The sequence below is a fragment of the Felis catus genome, chromosome E2 (genome assembly GCF_018350175.1).
Source record: "Felis catus isolate Fca126 chromosome E2, F.catus_Fca126_mat1.0, whole genome shotgun sequence".
Lineage (NCBI taxonomy): Eukaryota > Metazoa > Chordata > Mammalia > Carnivora > Felidae > Felis > Felis catus.
In genome coordinates, this window is record NC_058382.1 from 7,034,304 (window position 1) to 7,051,129 (window position 16,826).

At 60.7% G+C, this 16,826-nt stretch overlaps 1 protein-coding gene across 1 annotated transcript; it reads right to left on the reverse strand.

Annotated features, from left to right (window-relative positions):
* Positions 1-84: 84 nt before the first annotated feature.
* IGLON5 (IgLON family member 5) lies at positions 85-15,959 on the reverse strand. Its single transcript, XM_023245114.2, has 8 exons — positions 15,851-15,959; positions 8,111-8,189; positions 6,862-7,094; positions 5,336-5,455; positions 3,784-3,918; positions 3,498-3,618; positions 2,811-2,965; positions 85-1,523 (listed from the first exon to the last, which is right to left on the reverse strand). The coding sequence occupies exons 1-8, from the start codon at positions 15,927-15,929 to the stop codon at positions 1,435-1,437; spliced, it is 1,011 nt and encodes a 336-aa protein (XP_023100882.1). The 5' UTR covers positions 15,930-15,959; the 3' UTR covers positions 85-1,434.
* Positions 15,960-16,826: the final 867 nt, after the last annotated feature.

Sequence of the window (16,826 nt, forward strand, 5' to 3'; positions counted from 1 at the left end):
TCCCCCTCCCCTCCCCATCCCCTGGACCCTGGGAATGGAAGACAATGTGGGATGGGGCCCACGCCCCCGTCTGAGGTACAGTCACTGCCCCTTGCCCCCCTGCCCCTGCTCTGAGCTCCTCCCCCCACCAAGCTCTGGGTAGTGTGGTTTGGGGTGAGTGTTTATAGCGGGTCCCCCAGGAGTCGGAGCTGGAGACTTGACATCTTGGACTGGACTGGGGATGCCTGTGTGACGCCTCTCTCTCCCTCACTTTGTGTGATGTGTGCCAAGATCGTGTCTTCCCACCTCAGAGCTGGGGTTACAGCCTCTCAGCACGCCCTCCTGACAAGTTGCCCACCCTCGGGGGGAACACAGCCAGTCACCAGCTGCAGTGCAGCCGGAGCCCGGGGGCCTATTGCTGGCCACGGTCGCTGGTACGTGTGTGTGTGTCTATGTGAGTGTGTGTGAGGGCGGTCAGGTCAGCCTTTGGGAGAGAGGCCAGGGAGTGGGGGAGTGGGGGACCAGCAAGCCCACACCCGTGGGAAGCTGCGGGGGCACGGAGGGCAGCTGGTTGGTGCTGCGGGCGGCCAAGGGGAGTCGGGGGTCGGGGAGGGCAAAGCACTGAGACAGACAGGTGGCCACAGGCACCGGTCTGACAGTTGGATGGAAGCACCGATTGGCCCAGAGGGGGCCAGAAAGTCGGGGTGGGGGGCAGGGAAAGTGGGAAGGTCTCAGGCTGCTGAGCCAGCGATGGGGCCTCTGGCTACAGGCAGCTGGTGGTTGACAGCAATGAGGCCCCGGGCCAAGATGGAGATCGCTCACCTGCTCACAGAGGCTGAATGATAGCTTGACAGGCGAGCGTGACACCCCTCCCCACCCCCAACCTGCCCAGGAGACGCTCTTTTAACCGGGAGGGGAAGGGGTGGGGTGCGTGCATACACTGGGGAAGCAGGGGGCCTGGAAAACCTCCCCTCACAGCTCCAGCCGCGAAGCCCACATACCTACCTCCAGCCAGAGGAGAGAGGCAGCAGCACTGGGGGGCAGTGGGCATGGGGGTGTTAGGGGAGGGAAGATTGCTGAGCCCCTCCCCCCACACATACACACACGTGCAGGCTCATGCTCACACACACCCACTACATACACACGATCCAGTTGACAGCCTGAGCTAAGAGAGGGGTGTGGGGTGGCCGGGGGTGGGTCGCAATCGGAAACGTGAACGGTGGCGAAAATGGCTGTAGAAAGATGCATAATTTTGCGTTATCCCTCACAGTGATGGGTTCTCTAAAGAGCTTTCCTCCTCCTCCTCCTCCTCCTGCTTCTCCTCCTCTCTTCTTCCTCCTCGGTGGCAGAGAGCTCTTCCGCCCCCTCGAGACCCACGGCGCTGGCTCTCCCTTTTTCTCTCGCTCTCCGCCTCAGGCCCCTCGCAGGGGGGAGGCGAGCTGCGCTGGGTTCTTCCTACATCCTCCACCACAGCCAGCCCAGGGCGGAGAGGAGGGTCAGGGGCCCCGGGGGCCTCGGGGCTGAGTTCTCCAGGGATCCTGGGCCTGGGGAAAGACAGAGGGTCGCGGGGGTGGCCTGGGAAGGGGAGACCCCATGTGTGTTTCCCGGTGCCTTGTGTCTGCCCTGTCTCTGGGGGCAGAGACGCTAAGACACTTATCGATACTGTTTTTGTCTGCCACTCAGTCCCTCTCTCTTTTTCCGTCTTTCCCAGATGTTCTTTTTCACCGCCTCAGCCCGGGGCTCTCTCCACGTCGGTCTCTCCGTCGTACAGTTTTGGTCTATCCAGTATGGCCACCAAGGGTCTTGCAGTCGGCACATCCAAAATGGTCCTCTTGACTTTCCTCCCCGAGACTGGCTACTGCACCTGTCCCAGCATCTCTCCACTTCAATACTTTACTACTACATGCCCACCCACCCAGGTGCTCAAGCCGAAACCTGTGATCGCCTCGACCCCCACTTCCTTCTTCCTCCACCTTCAAAACGTCTCCGCATACAGAGACTTTGTGCCACAGAGCGGGGCCTCCTGCCTCCATTTTGCACCCCCCCCCCCCACAGGCCATTCTTTAAATAGCAGTCAAAGTGATTTCTCTTTTGAAGCACCAACCACTAGGTCATTCCCTTGCTTAATAGCCTCTGGTGGCCTCACTCTGCAGTAGAATAAAATCCAAAATCCTTTCCATGGCCCATGAGACTCTGCCCCCCTTCCTCTTTCGTCTCAGCCTCACGTGATCACTGTGCTCAGGTCATGCTAGCCTTCTCACTGTGCCCTTCCATATACTGTTCCCTCTGCCTGCAAAGCTCTTCCTGCAGATCTTGGCCGGGCTGGCTGCTTCTTACCATTCAGGTCTCAGTTCAAATGTTACCCTCTCTAGGAAACTTCTGATGATGAGTTTATCTAACGCTACCATTCCCAATCCTTATTTATTTTCTCTGTCGCCCTTATCGATATCCACTTTTTTTTTTTTTTTTGGTGCTTCTTTATGTACGTTTTTGTTTGCTTTTTATTTTATTTAAGTGTCTACTTATTTACTGCCTTTCTACTACTACTAGGCCATAAGCTCTGCGAGTCCCCAGACCTTGTCTCCTTTGGGCACTGCTGTGTCCCCAGCGCCGAAAGCCCTCCCCTTAGTGGGCACTCAGTGAATCGACATTCATTGAGGGAATGGGTTTCTTGCTCAGTCGCCTTGCTTGGGTCTCAGGGTCGACCTCTTTCCTAAGTTGGCAGTCGGTCTGGGGGACAGTCCCGGCCCCGCCCCTCGCCGACCCCGGCCCCGCCCCCCCGCCGATCCCCGCCCCCTCGCCCCGGCCCCGCCCCTCCCTCTCGGACTCACGCAGGAGCCTCATAGAAGCGCTGGACGCTCCGAGCCGGTTGGCGGCGCGACACGTGTAGTTGCCGTAATGCCGGGCGCTCACGTTGGCGAAGAGAAGCATCGAGCGGGTGCGCTCCGTCTGCACCTTCAGGCCCTCGGCTGTGCCGCTGATCAGCCTGCCGGGGACCCGGGTCAGGGACCGGGCCTTGGAACCCTGGCCTGGGACCCCCTCAGGGCGCAGATCCCACTGCACGCAGCTCTCGGGCTCCCTGATTTCCCAGAGACCCCGTATTCTGCCCCCTACCCCAGAGGCCCCTAGCCTCAGGCTCTAGCCCCCTATGGATCTCTGGGCCATTCGCACTGACACCCCTCTCTCCAGGCACCCCTAGGGGCCCCTCAGGGACACTGGACTCTCCTGGCGTGGGCCCCCAATCTCTACGGGCTCCCAGATTCTGCTGGACCCCAGCCCCAATGGTCCTCTGAAGCTTCCCCGCCACAGCCTCAGCATCGACCCCTGAACTTCTCCCTGAACAGCCTGAGACCAGGCTCCAACGCTCATCATTGTGACACCCAAGTTTTCAGCAAGTCCCCACAGTCTCGCTAGAAGCTGGGCCCCATCCCCCAGAAGCTGGACTCCCCCAGTTCTCGAGACCTAGGGCTCGGCCACCTCCCCACCCCCACCCGGGCCGGACCCGGTGCTGTCCTCACAGTCTGTCATCCTTGTACCACTGGAAGTCCGCGGGGGGCACCGCCATAGCTTCGCAGCGCAGGAGGGCGGCCCGGCCCAGGGCTGTGCGGGCGCTGGTCACGTCCGTGATGGTCGGAGGATCTGGCGAGGGGTGAGAGTGAGCGAATTCTCCTAGCCAGGCGGGACCTCGGGGGTTCCGTCCCCATCCCCCTCCTCCCTCCTTCCCAGGAGTCCAGCACTCCCCTTCCCCCTCCCCAGGGACCCAGGGCCTGCCCCCCCTTTCGTGCCCAGTGCCAAGGGGCTCACAGTTGACTGTGACCAGCACACGGCGGCTGTCTGGCGCAGAGTTAACGCCGTTGTGAGTCACGCACTCATATTCGCCGGCCTGGCCCCGCTGGATGTCCGAAATCTCCAGGATCTCGCCCTCTGAGGTGAAGCCGTCTGTGCGGGGAGGGAAGGGGTGGGGGCGGGGCCAGACACAAACACTTAACACGGGACAACACGGGCACAACACGGACACACATCAGCGGGGCAGGCACCGCAGGGCCTGGAGTGCCCGGGTCAGTGGGAGCCAGGAAGGGTTTGCGGGAGGTTTGGGGTGGGGGGTGAATCAGCAACCTGGGATCTCTTGCTAGGGGTCTGGCAGGGAATGAGGGTCTGGGGCTTAGTAACTAGAACCCAACGGGGAGGGTCCTAGAATTGGGGGGTGCATGGGAGGATCCAGGGATCTGGGAGCTCATGATTCAGATCATGAGGCTTAGAGCACCCAGTGGGGACAGTCCCAGGACCTTGGTGCTCGGAAAGCTCCAGATAATACGGACCCAAGGCAGGGGTGAGGGTGGAAGGTGGGGGCAGATCCAGAGTTCTGGGATCTAGTTCTCGGGTTCAGTGAATCAGGATCTAGTGACTGGGATCAGCAATCCGGGTATTTGGGGTCTTATGACACATCACTGGGCTCAGAAGACATTTTGGACTAAGGGCATCCAGGAAGCCAGGATCTCAAGCCCAGGCTTGTGGGGCTCAGATGACCCAGCGGGAAAGGATCCAGGATCTGACACCTAGTTATTGGGCTGAGTGCTAAGCACCATTGGTCTCCAAAGACCCAGTCAATGAGGATCTAGGGGATGGTGGTGGAGATCCAGGTGAAAACGGTGGTGAGAGAGATCCGGCGATCTGGAATCTCAGGCTCCGGTACCTTGCTGCTATGTTTGGGGGTAGTCTAGAGCAGTGGTTCTCAGCTCGATCACCAGAATCATCCCAAGGGCTTGTTAAAACGGACTGGTGGTGGTGGTATGGGCGGGGAGCTGGGGATCAGGTGGGGTGAGGTGGGGTTCTCATTCATTAGGTCTGGGATGGGTCCAGGATGTGCGTTTCTGGCAAGCTCCCAGGTGATGCTGCTGTTGCTGGTCTGGGGACCAAACTTCGAGAACTGATGGGCTAGAGAATCCAGCGAGATGTAGTGAGGTGACCAGGAGATGGGAATAGGGATGGGGGCCACTGGCCATCGCTTGACTCAGGGTTAGTGGTAGGGATTCAGAACCCAGAATTATGTGAGCTGCTGGGGGGAGACCAGGGATACTAGCGGTGGGGACAGGGGGCAGGCTGGAATCCAGCAGGTGATTCAGAGGAAATGGCCCAGGCCTGGGACGGCAGGTGGTGAAGGCTCTAAGGCTCTGGGGGCTGTTGGTAAAATAATGGGACCAGGTGGGGGTGGGGGAATCAAACCATGACAAAGGTTAGGGGGACCAGGGAAGGGGGAAAGGAGGAGTCCGGGAGTCTAGCTAGGGATATGGGGAATCGAGGGGCCCAGATTGTGGAGTGGGGGAAAGGGGCTTTGGGTCAGGGGAGGGGTCCTCACCTCGGAGCTGCCTCCAGGTCACTGTGGGCTCCGGCCGTCCCACGGCCAGGCAGAGCAGGTTCACGTTGCCTCCCTCGTTCACCGTCACGGGCGAGGAGATGTTCACGATGCGGGCGGGGACTGCAGGCCGGGAGGGGAGAGGTCGCGAGAGGGTGAATACGGCCTCCCAGGGCCCAGGAGTCCGGACCCCCAGCCTCTCCTCCCTCAGACCCAGGAGTCCAGCCAATATTTCCTCTGTCTTTCTGTAAGAATTCCTCTGTGTTTCTCCTCTGCCTCTGGGTCTGGCTCCTTGTCTAACTCCTGATCTCTGCCTTTCTCGTTCTTTCTCAGTCTCTGTCTCTCTCTCTACCTTCCTCCTAACTTGGTTCCTCTGCCCTCTGGTTTGACTTTCTCCCTTATCTCTGTCTACGTTTATTTATTAATTGTTATTATTCTTATATTAAACAATTAGTTGATATAACAAATACTCATATGGTGCTTCCAGCGTGGTAACCCCGTTCTAAATGTTGTACAAAAGTTAGCTCATTAAACCTTCACTACCCTACCACCCTCTGAGGTTAATGTTGCTATTTAAAAAAAAAAAAAAAAAGTTTACTTATTTATTTATTTATTTAGAGAGAGAGAGAGAGAGAGAGAGAGGGAGAGAGAATCCCAAGCAGGCTGTGCAGTGTCAGCACAGAGCCCAACGTGGGGCTCGATCCCACGAACCGTGAGATCGTGACCGGAGCGGAAATCAAGAGTCCGACCCTTAACCGACTGAGCCGCCCAGGTGCCCCAGAGATTGCCAGGGTCGGCAGCTCGAATGTGTACGGCTATTTCTTCCAGCCATTTGAACGTGGCTCCAATCAGACCACATGAGAGGCCAGCGTTTAAATGACGGGGTGCTTTCTCTCTGTCTTTTCTGGCAGAGCGTAAAATGAAGCTGCCCCTTCCAGTTGACGAAGTCTTGGGTTTGACGTGTGACAGTCCTCCCCGCTCTGCAGATGGCGAGTCCGAGGCCTCCTCGGATGCTCAGGGTCCCTCAGCAGGGGGGGTGGTCTGGCTCCTGAGTCGGGCCTCGTCGTGGCCCTTTTGGGCTGTCTCCGTCTCTGGGTTCCTGTCTGTCCACCGGCCCCCGGCCCTCCAGACCATTTCTGGTGCCACGTGGGGCAGCCCCCTGAGCTCTGTCCCGTTACTCTCTCTGTCTCCTGCCCCCTCGAGCCCCAGGGCCTGGAGCAGTGCCTTCACATGGCAGGCGCTCAACCAACAGAGCTGAGCGAATGACCGCGATCTTCCTTGGAGCACCCCCTCACCCCTGTAGCTCTCCTGTCCTAGCAGCTGTCATGCTGAAGGGTCACTTTCCGGGTGCCCGTCCCTCCTTCTGCTCGGTTGAAATCTGCAAGGACAGGGGGTGTGTCCGCCTCGCACACCACGTGTCCCCAGGGTCGGGGAGCGGGCACTTGGCGAGGATACGGACAGTCTCCCCACACCCCACCCCCCGGCGCCCTCCACCCTCTCCGCCACCCAGGGCCCCGCTGAGGGCTCACCGTGGACGATGAGGTAGACCTGAGTGGTGTATGGCTGGTGGCGGGTCTGGAAGGAGCAGGTGTAGAGGCCCTCGTCGCCGAGCCCCACCTGGGTGATGAGAATGGAGAACTCCTCGGGCGTGTTGATGAGCAGCCGCACCCGCGGGTCACTGGTCCAGCGGTCATTGCCAGCGTACAGGATGTTGGAGCGGTTCAGCCAGGCCACGCGGGTCACGTGCTCGTCGATGAAGCAGCTTCAGGGAGGACACGGGAGGACGGTTTTTGTCTCCCCCACCCCCGCCTGTCCCCCCAGGTTCTACCGTCGTGGGGGCTTGGAGGTGGGGGGGAGGAAGGCCTCCTGCACGGTCAGTTCCCACTGAAGCCCCGTGAGGCCGAGGTGACTGTGCCCACTTTCCAGGTGGGTAAACTGAGCCTCAGAGAGGGAAAGTGTGAGCCTAAGTGCACAATGAAATGGTAGCTGATGGTTACTGAGTGATTGTTGGGTGCTAGAAACTGGAAAAGTATCTGGGGCACTCTGGGAGAAAGAGAGACGGAAATGCAGGAGATGAGGCACAGGGACCCAGAGAGGGGGGACAGAGATCTAGAGGGAGGGGGACAGAGATCCAGAGGGAGGGGGACAGAGATCCAGGGGGAGGGGGACAGGGACCTGAGGAGAGGGGAAAGAGACCCGGGGGGGGGGGGGACAAAGACCCAGAGAGTGGGGACAGGGATCCAGAAGGAGGGGGACAGAGATCCAGAGGAAGGGGGACAGAGATTCAGGGGGAGGGGGACAAGGACCTGGGGAGAAGGGAAAAAGACCCGGGAGCGGGGGGGACAGAGAGACCCGGGGGGGGGGCAGACAGAGAGATCCAGAGAGAGGGAGGCAGAGATCCAGAGAAGGGGACAGAGGCCCGGAGAGGGGGGCAGACCCAGTGTGGGGAGCAGCATTGATCTGGGGGGAAATAAGGCTGGCTCTCATTTGCTAAGCAGTCACAATATGCCTTGCTTTCTAAACTCAGAGAGTGTGTGCAAAATCTTGAATCTCCACAACAGCCTCTACAGTGGTTATCATTCCTCTACCCATTTGGCAGATGGGGACACGGAGGCCCAGACAGGAAGCCAGGCCCAGAGTCCGTGCCCCTCACCACCTCTCCTGAGTGACAGGGACCAGGCTGCTTCTGCAGGTGAGGACTGGCTTCCCCTAAGGAAGGTGAAGAGTCGGACTGGGTGATCTTCTGAGTCCCCGAGATGGGGGGGCGGGGGGAGGTACCTGAGGGTGGCGTTGTCGCCTTCGCACACCGTGTAGTTGTCCGCTGGAGAGCTGAACTCCAGGCTCTGGGACAGCAGCCCTGCGGACGGGAGGGCCAGTTCGGCTCAGCAGCTCAGCGGGGACCGTACACATGTGCACACACACGCACGTGCCCTGGCCCACACAGGCATCTCCCAACCCTGCGGGCACACGCATCCTTCGGTGTTTCCCGAGACGCACGGCAGACGCGCGCAGAGCAAGCACATGCGACGTGTTCCTTCCCATAGCCCACACTGATCCAGACGGACCTGGACGCACAGACCTACACGCCTCCAGATACTAAGACAGCACCCCGGTGACAGCTTATAAACACGTGTGGATATACGCGCACACACACACACAGATACTGCACGCAGACACATACATACACATGCACAGACTCACAAGTACCTAAATGTATATACACAGACACACACGTGCAGAGACACAGACAGCCGTGTACCTGGGCGCACGCACACATGTTCAGACACGTTCACGTGCTCGCGCGTAGGCACACGAATTCAGAAATACACGGAAACACACACAGAGCCACCCACACATGCGGATGCAGACACCCAGACGCGTAAACGCAGACACAGACGCACGCGTATATCCACTTGACGCACATCTATCACAGACGCACAAATACACCCCCTGGGCACCGTGTACAGCCACACGCAGACCTCGGCAGACACACGTGTCTGCAGACACGCCCGCCTGCCCGTGGCCACGGGGCACACTTGCAGGGGCCCGCCCACGCCTGCCCGCACCCCCCCGCCCCCCCAGCGCCGCTCATGGGCACCGTCGCCCGGCACAGCCCCCACCCCCACCCATTCATCTCTCTGTGGACCGTGGCCAGCGGGCTGGACTGGGGCCAGGGAGTGGGGGCTGGGCATTCGGAGGCGGCGGCTGGAGACGGCATCAGGCGGGGGAGAGGAGGCCGGATGACCTTGGACGCCTGGGGAAGGAGGGCCTCGCAACGGGGCCGCCCTGCCCCCGCCCTGGCATGAGGAGCTAATTAATCTAATGAATTAATTGCCCGTGCCGTCCCCAATGACTCCCGGGGGCCCTCTCCATCAGCAGCCCCTCAGGACCGGGTTGGGGCAGAGCCAGTGCGGTGGGCTCCCCGGGTCGTGGGGTTTCGGGTGGACCCTGCAGCCCCTTAGCCCGGCCAGAGTCACTCCCCGAGCTGCGTGCGGTGGACGCTGCCACACGGCCCTGGTGGCAGCAGGAGACGGCCAGGGGACGGACGCACACAGGGACAGACACAGTACCAGGGCCGGGGAAGGCACACGGAGCCAGGGCCGGAGGGGGAAACGGTCCCGCACTCCGACACAGGAACGGCGATGGGGCCTGCTCAGAGGCACGGGGGCGCACACGGTCCCGCTGACACGCAGCCCAGGACACGCAGCCAGCCCAAGGTCACCCTACCACACACAACTAGACCCACACAATCGTGCTGATGCCAACAGCCCCCCACACGCAGGTGCAGTCTACGCACGAGCGGTTACAGCCCCATCCAGGGGGCCACCTCTCTCTCTCTCTCTCACCCGCCCCCCACGCTGGCCTAATCAGTCACACTGACACTGCCAGCCTGAGGGCCATGCTCAGCAGCCCACGCCCCTGCCCTCTGGAAAGTCGTGCAGAAAGCTACGGTGTGCAATGAGACAGTTACACGGCCACAGCCTCGCAACACAAAGGGGCTGCCCTGGGCCAAGAATCGGGTGCACACAGTCACGCTGTCACCTACGATCGGATCACACACACACAGACACACACACACACACAGAGGATTGGTCACACTCCTGCTCATACACTCCCAAGCCGGGGCCGGACAATTCTTCCCCGTGGGGACTGCACAGTGCGGGATGTTCAGCAGCATCCCTGGCCTCTACCCACCAGATGACAGTAGCTTCCCCCCTCTTCACAGCGGTGACAACCATACATGCCTCAGGTATCGCCGGATGCCCCTTAGAAGGCAAAAATCCCCCCTCCGCCCCCTGTGACAACCACTGTCCAAGGTTACAGGAGAAACGTGGGCTTAGGGGTGAGGACGGAACTGTCCCAGGTCCCCTGGGAACTGAGGGCTCCTGGGCTGAGCCCCTGACCACAGCCAGGAGCCACCCAGAGGAGCTAGGCCCACAGACACAGGCAGGCAGGACCTTAATCATATGTCCTGACAGACACAGGCACACACTCCTTCCAGAGGGAAATCCCCGACCCTCAGAGCTGCCCGGGGCCCCTCCCGTGGCTCCCTGCTGCCTCCAGGACAAAGGCCCAGCCCCGCAACCTGGATCCGGGGCCCTGGGGTCGCTTCTCCTGCTTTGTCTCCCCTCGTGCATGTGTGGCCCAGCTCTGTGTTCCCCACCTTTCTCTTCATCCTGCCACCATTTATGGCAAAATGTTTCTCCTTCTCCAGGGGTCTGGAATAATGAGGCCTCTCCTAGGAGACACAGCCCATATGTGCCGGGATGAGCTCCTGCCCCGCTCCCAGGGCACCTTGGATCAGACTCAGCTGCCTCCCCAACCTGCTCCTCCCAGCCAGAGCCTGGCTCAGACCATCTGTGTCCCCGGCACACCCAGCTCCAGGCTCAGCCGAGGGCAGTCCCAGGAGACTTTGTGATGAAGGACTCCACGTCTCAGGCGGGTCTTGGATTCCTGGTCCCCGTGTCTATAAATCGGGATGTCTTGGGTCCGTGACTCTGTCTCACACAATTCCCAGACTCCAGGATCAGGAACCCCCTCCCTGCTGTGTGACCTTGGGCAAGTCCCTTCCCTTTTCTGGGCTTTGGTAAGTGGAGGTGGGGGTGGGAATAGTCATTTCACACCCAGTTGGTCGCTGAGCACGGCTCCTGCCTCTCTCTCTCGGTCCTGATCACCCTGGATCCTGTCTGAGCCTGCTTCCCTCACCAGATGGGAGCCCCTCCGGGTGGGGCCTGTGTCTGACCCACCTCCAGGGTTCCAGCATTGCTGGCTCTGGGCCTGGCCCATAGGAGGCCTCGCGAGATGTTTAATGTATAAGCAAGCTGGTGCACATGAGATCCGCTCGGTAGGAATTCCGCTTGGAAAACTCTCTCTCAATTCTGGGGAGCCCTCCCTACCCCTCCAAGCCTGGTCTGTTTTCCCACAATGCCTGGACTACCTCCCTTAGAGCTCATATCACACACTGTGGTGACCATCTGTGTCTGTTTCCCCCATCAGACTAGAAGTTTCTCGAAGGCAGAGCCTGGGTCTGACTCAGGTCTGTATGTACCCTCAGCATCTCCCAGCACAGGGCCTGACCCTGGAAGGCCTTGGGAAATACTTACTGGAAGGATGAACGTAAAGAGATACCTACAACATGTGTCTCCAGCTCTTGAACTCCTACTCCTTCTTCAAGACCCAAACTCAAATGCCCCCTCCTCCGGGAGGACCTCCCTGACTGTTCAAGACCGAGAGTGTCTCCACTCTCTACTGGATCCTCTCTGACTCGGCTGGGGCAGTGTTCAAGGGCGCCTCCCCCACCTGACCAGGTGTTCCCCAGGGGCCCAATTCTTGGCTGTGTCCCCCGGAGCTGGGCTTAGCTCAGAGCAGGGACGTGTTTGTAGGGAGAATGACTGGTCTTGAGAGGCTGGATAAGAAAGCCCCGAGGAATCCGTGCCACGCGATCAAATGTCTGCGCCACCGTTTCCTGGCCGGGGGACCCCCGGGCAGTCTGAGCCTCAGTTTCCTCATCTCTGAATAGGGGGAAAAGAGCAGCTCTTCCCTCTGTGGGTTTTGTGAAGGATTTCATGGGAACATGCAAGAAAAACGTTTAACTCAGCGCTTAGCATGCAGAAAGGGCCCAATAAATGCGAGCTGCTCCTAACAGTACCTTCTTTTTTAGGAAACATCTATTGCTATCCCTGGTTCGGTGTCAGTCCCCTGGGGGTGGGAGTGGGGGTGGGGGCAGGGTGTAGGTCGCTCTATGCCCAGCACCCCCGAGTCGGCGACTGGCATACAGGTGCCCTGTCAGCATCTGCTCTCACACCACCACGCCAGCATGGCCAGGCCGCTGAAAGAACAGACTGGAGAACCCGGCTGCTCGGGGTTCGAGTCCCAGCTCTGCCGTTTAGTTGCACAAATTACTTTCAGGTCCCTGGGACTCAGGGTTCCCACCCCCGAGTTGTGGTGGTGAGGATGAAAGGAGGTCATCCAAGCAACAGGTTCAACGCAGAGCCTGCTGGTTAGGTGCTAGCCAACAGCTATAGGTGTGCCGGCTGTTGGGGTGATGAGGCGGCAGGTGCCAGCCTGTCCTGGGGGTGGGGCTGGTGGTGACCAGAAGGACCACTCAGGTCTCTGCCAGTCTGGACTAGTAGCTGGCCAGGGAGCAGGTATGAGGGCTTGATTGATCAAGCGATGAAGGTCACGGCTAGGTGAGTTTCCTCTCCTTAAGAGAGAAGGAGATTTCTAACAAGATGGAGGCCCCTGGGCCACCCCTCAAAGGGACATAAGTGAAGCTGGGACCCTCCAATGGGGGGATGCTTGGATTCCCCCGACAGGAAGCCAAGGCCCGCAAGCTGTGTGACTTTGCAAAGGTCACTCTGGGAGCTGTGGCAGAGGGGAGGCTGGCCTGAGGGAGGGGTGGGGGAGGTGTTGGGAGGGGTGTGGCTCCGGCAGGGAAGAGCCGGTGAGAAGACCCCCTCTTCCTCTGAGCTGAGCTTGAAGTGTAGAGGCCTTCCCAGCACCGATGCCCCGGACTCCCGGAGTCTGGACGCTGAGCCAAGAGCCCTGGAACTTTCCACAACGTGTTGACTGCTCCTTTCTGCTGGTTCCCACCTCAGGACCTTTGCCTCCACTGTTCCCTGGGGATCTTTGAAAGGCTGACTGCTCTCCTTTTAGTCCAAACTCCCCTCCCAGCGGCTCAGAGAGGGCTTCCTCAACCACCAGAGACCACATGCGCAGCGCGTCCTGAGTCAGTCTTACTGTTTTAGGCTACCCGTCACTCTCTGAAATGACCTGTTGCCTTCCGTGCTTGTTTTGAGGTTTTGATCTCTCTCCGTCCCACTGGGATGGAAGCTCCTTGAGAGCTCCTTGAGTTCGTCTGGCTTGCTCACTGCTGTGTACGTATAGATAGATCCCCAGTGCCCAGAAAGGAGACTTTGTGCTCAGTAAATATTTGTCAAATATCCAGTCCAGACAGACCGGGGGTCCGGAGGGCCCCGTGGACAGTGGCTGGCACGCCTCATTCCGCTGGCCCCACGCCACCTAATACCCCACGCCAGCCGGCCAGGAAGCAAAGGAACCGCCTGCACCATCTCTGGAAGTGAATACATATGTGTGGGTGTGGGTGTGTCAGCGTGGGTGTGAGTGTGTGTGTTGGCATAAAGAATTTAGGAAAGAAATGAAACACAGAATGATATCTATGGATGCCAGGGAACTAAGGTTAAGTGGAAAAAAGCCAGTGGCAGAGAAATGGGCTTATTTTGTTTCTATCTCGGGAGAAACATCCACAAACAAACCAGTACCTTGCGTATAAGTGCAACTCTGCGTGTCTGACTTCGCACGGGCGAGGGGGAGAGCCGGGACCGGCTCTCTCCGGAGTGTGGAGTGTGCGTTTTGGGAGGGGCGGGGCGGGGACAAGGTGGATTTACAGACTCGTGGTGGATTGCTCCCTTGCAGGCATTCCTTCCGGAATTTGGAAACCAGCAAATGAATCAAAGAGGAGAGAAGATGCAGTTTTGTAGACACGGACCCAGGCTTTTTCTCAGAGCGCCCCAAATGACAGTGGGTGGGGCTGTCTGGCTGCCACCTGGCTCTGTCTCAGCCCGCATTCCCCCGCCCCGTCCCCTGTTGTCCCCCGGGGACCCCAAGGCCCAGGAGTGGGAAAGGACTTGACCTAGGTCACAGACCGCCTCCTGGCTCCAAGAAGCTCCCAGCCCAGGATGTGCGTACAACAGTGATTTCTGGGATCTGCAAGACTCAGTGGAAAATGGGAAGTTATCTTGAGATCAAAGGAAAAGAGGGGGTGGGAAAGGGAAGGGGGGGGAGGAAGGGAGTCATGAGGGTACAGGGTATGAGGAGTGGGGGAAGGAGAAGCAGAAGGCAAGAGGCAAGGGGAGGACAAGGACAAAAATGAGAGGTGCCAGGGGGGACGTGAATTCCCAGAAGTGAAAGGCACACGGACGGACCAAGGCGCACGTGAGGGGGGCTAGGAAGAGACAGGGACACGCGTGTGTGACAATGAGAAACAGTTCTCCAGGCAGGGAGGGACAGATGTCAAATTGTGCTGAGACCAGCAGGGATGGAGAGACAGAGACCCCGAGAAAGAGACAAATGGGATGTCCCCCAGAGCTAGGGAGCCTCTGGAAATGACCTAGAGAGAGTCAGAGACAGAGAGGCAGACAAGCAGTCAGAGAGTCAGACGGTGATTCAGACAGGTCAGGCTGGAGGAACGCTCCGACCTCAGACCCACTGAGCCTCCAGCCAGCTGAGGCCCGGGGGCTGGGGGTCCCGAGTGCGGAAACAGGCGTCCTGAACACACGGGGCCATGTCTGTGAGACCGTGGGTGTCTGCGGGTGCGGCTCTGGGTCAGACTCGGTGACGGGTGTTTATGTGTCTGTGCGTGACCCGCTGTGTGTGGGTGGAAGGCTGAGAGTGGCTGCCTCCCTGAGACTGTTGAGGACTCTATGTTGTCCCCGATTGTGTCCCAGACTCTGTGATCCTCGGTTCGGGGCAGGGCCTGGGGGAATCCTCCAGAAGCACCGAATTAACCCTGGTGCCTGCCTCCTGCCTCTTTGCTCTCTCTCCTGTCCTCAGGGGGCACCTCCTGGACCATCTCTGGGCTGCTGGCCCAACGGGGACACACAAAGTCCAGCTGCACACCTGCTATCCAGAGATGGCCCAGGTCACCCCTCCCCATTCCACACAAACAACCCCCAGCCCCCTGCTCCTGCACCACCAGGACTGAGATTAACCCTTTGACCCCATGTTAACCCTTCCCTTCCCTTGCTTCTCCATCTGCCTCTCCCATTCTCAGTCCAGCCTCTGAACCCTGCTACCCAGCAGGGGCTTCCCACATCTGAGTCCCCAGCCGGGGTCCCCAACTTCCTTTCTCCCACGTAACTGCAACCTTCCAAACACCAACACTTTCTCCCAACCTAGATGACCCAGCTGGGAGCCCAGAGCCCCCCTTCTTCTCCTGGCCCTGGTCTGGAGCTCTGCGGACACCCCTGCCGCCTTCTCTTACAGACCCTGGGAAGGCACCATCCCCCCACCCTTGCCCAGAAACGCCTACCCCAGCCCTCAGGCCAGGACCCCCCTCAGGGACCGTCTTCACTCAGAGACGAAGACCCCCGACGGGGCATCTCGCTTCCCCTCCGCACCCCAACTCAGTTCAGAGATCCTGCCCAGGGACCCTTACTTTAGCGTTTGATCCCCCCTCCCTCGTAGGGAGCCGCAGACTCCCGCCCCCAGGCCGGGATCAGGTGTCCGCGACCCCTCTCTCGCCGGCCGGGAGAAGCCGACCTCCGCCCCTAGGCCCAGGCTCGAGCCCCCGGGACGCGGAACCCTGCCCCCGGGCACGAATCCAGACGTCCGAGACCCCCTTCCCGGCCAGGGGGTGCAGCCCCCGCCCCCGGGCCCAGACCTCGGCGTCCGGGGCCCTCCCCTTCCTCGCCCGGGAGGCGGCCCCCCCCCCACCCCCAGTCCCCTCTCGGGACCCCGGCGTCCCGGCCGAGCCCCCCGCCCCCGACGCTGCGGTACCTCGGCTGATGACGGCCAGGCCGGCCAGGGCGGCGGCGGCGAGAAGCCGGAGCCGGGCCCCGGGCGCAGGGGGGGGCATCGCGGCAGCGGCGGCGCGAAGGGGGAGGGGAAAGGGGGGGCCGGTCCGGGGCGCGCGAGGCCGGGGGGAGAGGGGGAGGGGGAGGGGGACCCCGCCTGCGGCTGCACCGGCCCGGGGGGCGGCGGGGGCGGGGGGAGGGGGCTGGGGGGGCGCGACGAGGCGGCCGGAGCTGCTGCAGACCCGGGGAGGGGGGCGGCGCTGACGGGCAGGAAGGCCGACCAATCAGGGGAGGCGGGGGGCCGGGGAGGCGGGGCCGAGGGGGGGTTGCTTGTTGGAGGGAGAGGCCTTTGTTACTGCGGCCCGGCCCCTACCCCCTCCCGCCCGGGGCGTCCCCACGTCTTCCCACCTCGGATCCCCAGAACCCCGGGTCGGGGACACTTCCTGAGCCCACCTCCCTTCTGCTTCGGGGCCCAATATCATCATCCCTCAGACCCTGGAGTCCTGCCCCAGCCCCCTCCTCCCTCAGACCCAGGAGTCCTGCCCCAGCCCCCTCCTCCCTCAGACCCTGGAGTCCTGCTCCCAGCCCCCTCCTCCCTCAGACCCTAGAGTCCTGCTCCCAGCCCCTCCTCCCTCAGACCCAGGAGTACTGCTCCCAGCCCCCTCCTCCCTCAGACCCTAGAGTCCTGCTCCCAGCTCCTCCTCCCTAAGACCCAGATGTCCTGACCCCCAGCCCCCTCCTCCCTCAGACTCAGGACTCCTGCCCCCAGCCCCCTCCTCCCTCAGACCCAGGAGTCCTGTCCCCAGCCCCCTCCTCCCTCAGACCCTGAAGTCCTGACCCCCAGCCCCCTCCTCCCTCAGACCCAGAAGTCCAGGCCCCCAGCCCCCTCCTCCCTCAGACCCTGAAGTCCTGACCCCCAGCCCCTCCTCCCTCAGACCCAGGAGTCCAGGCCCCCAGCC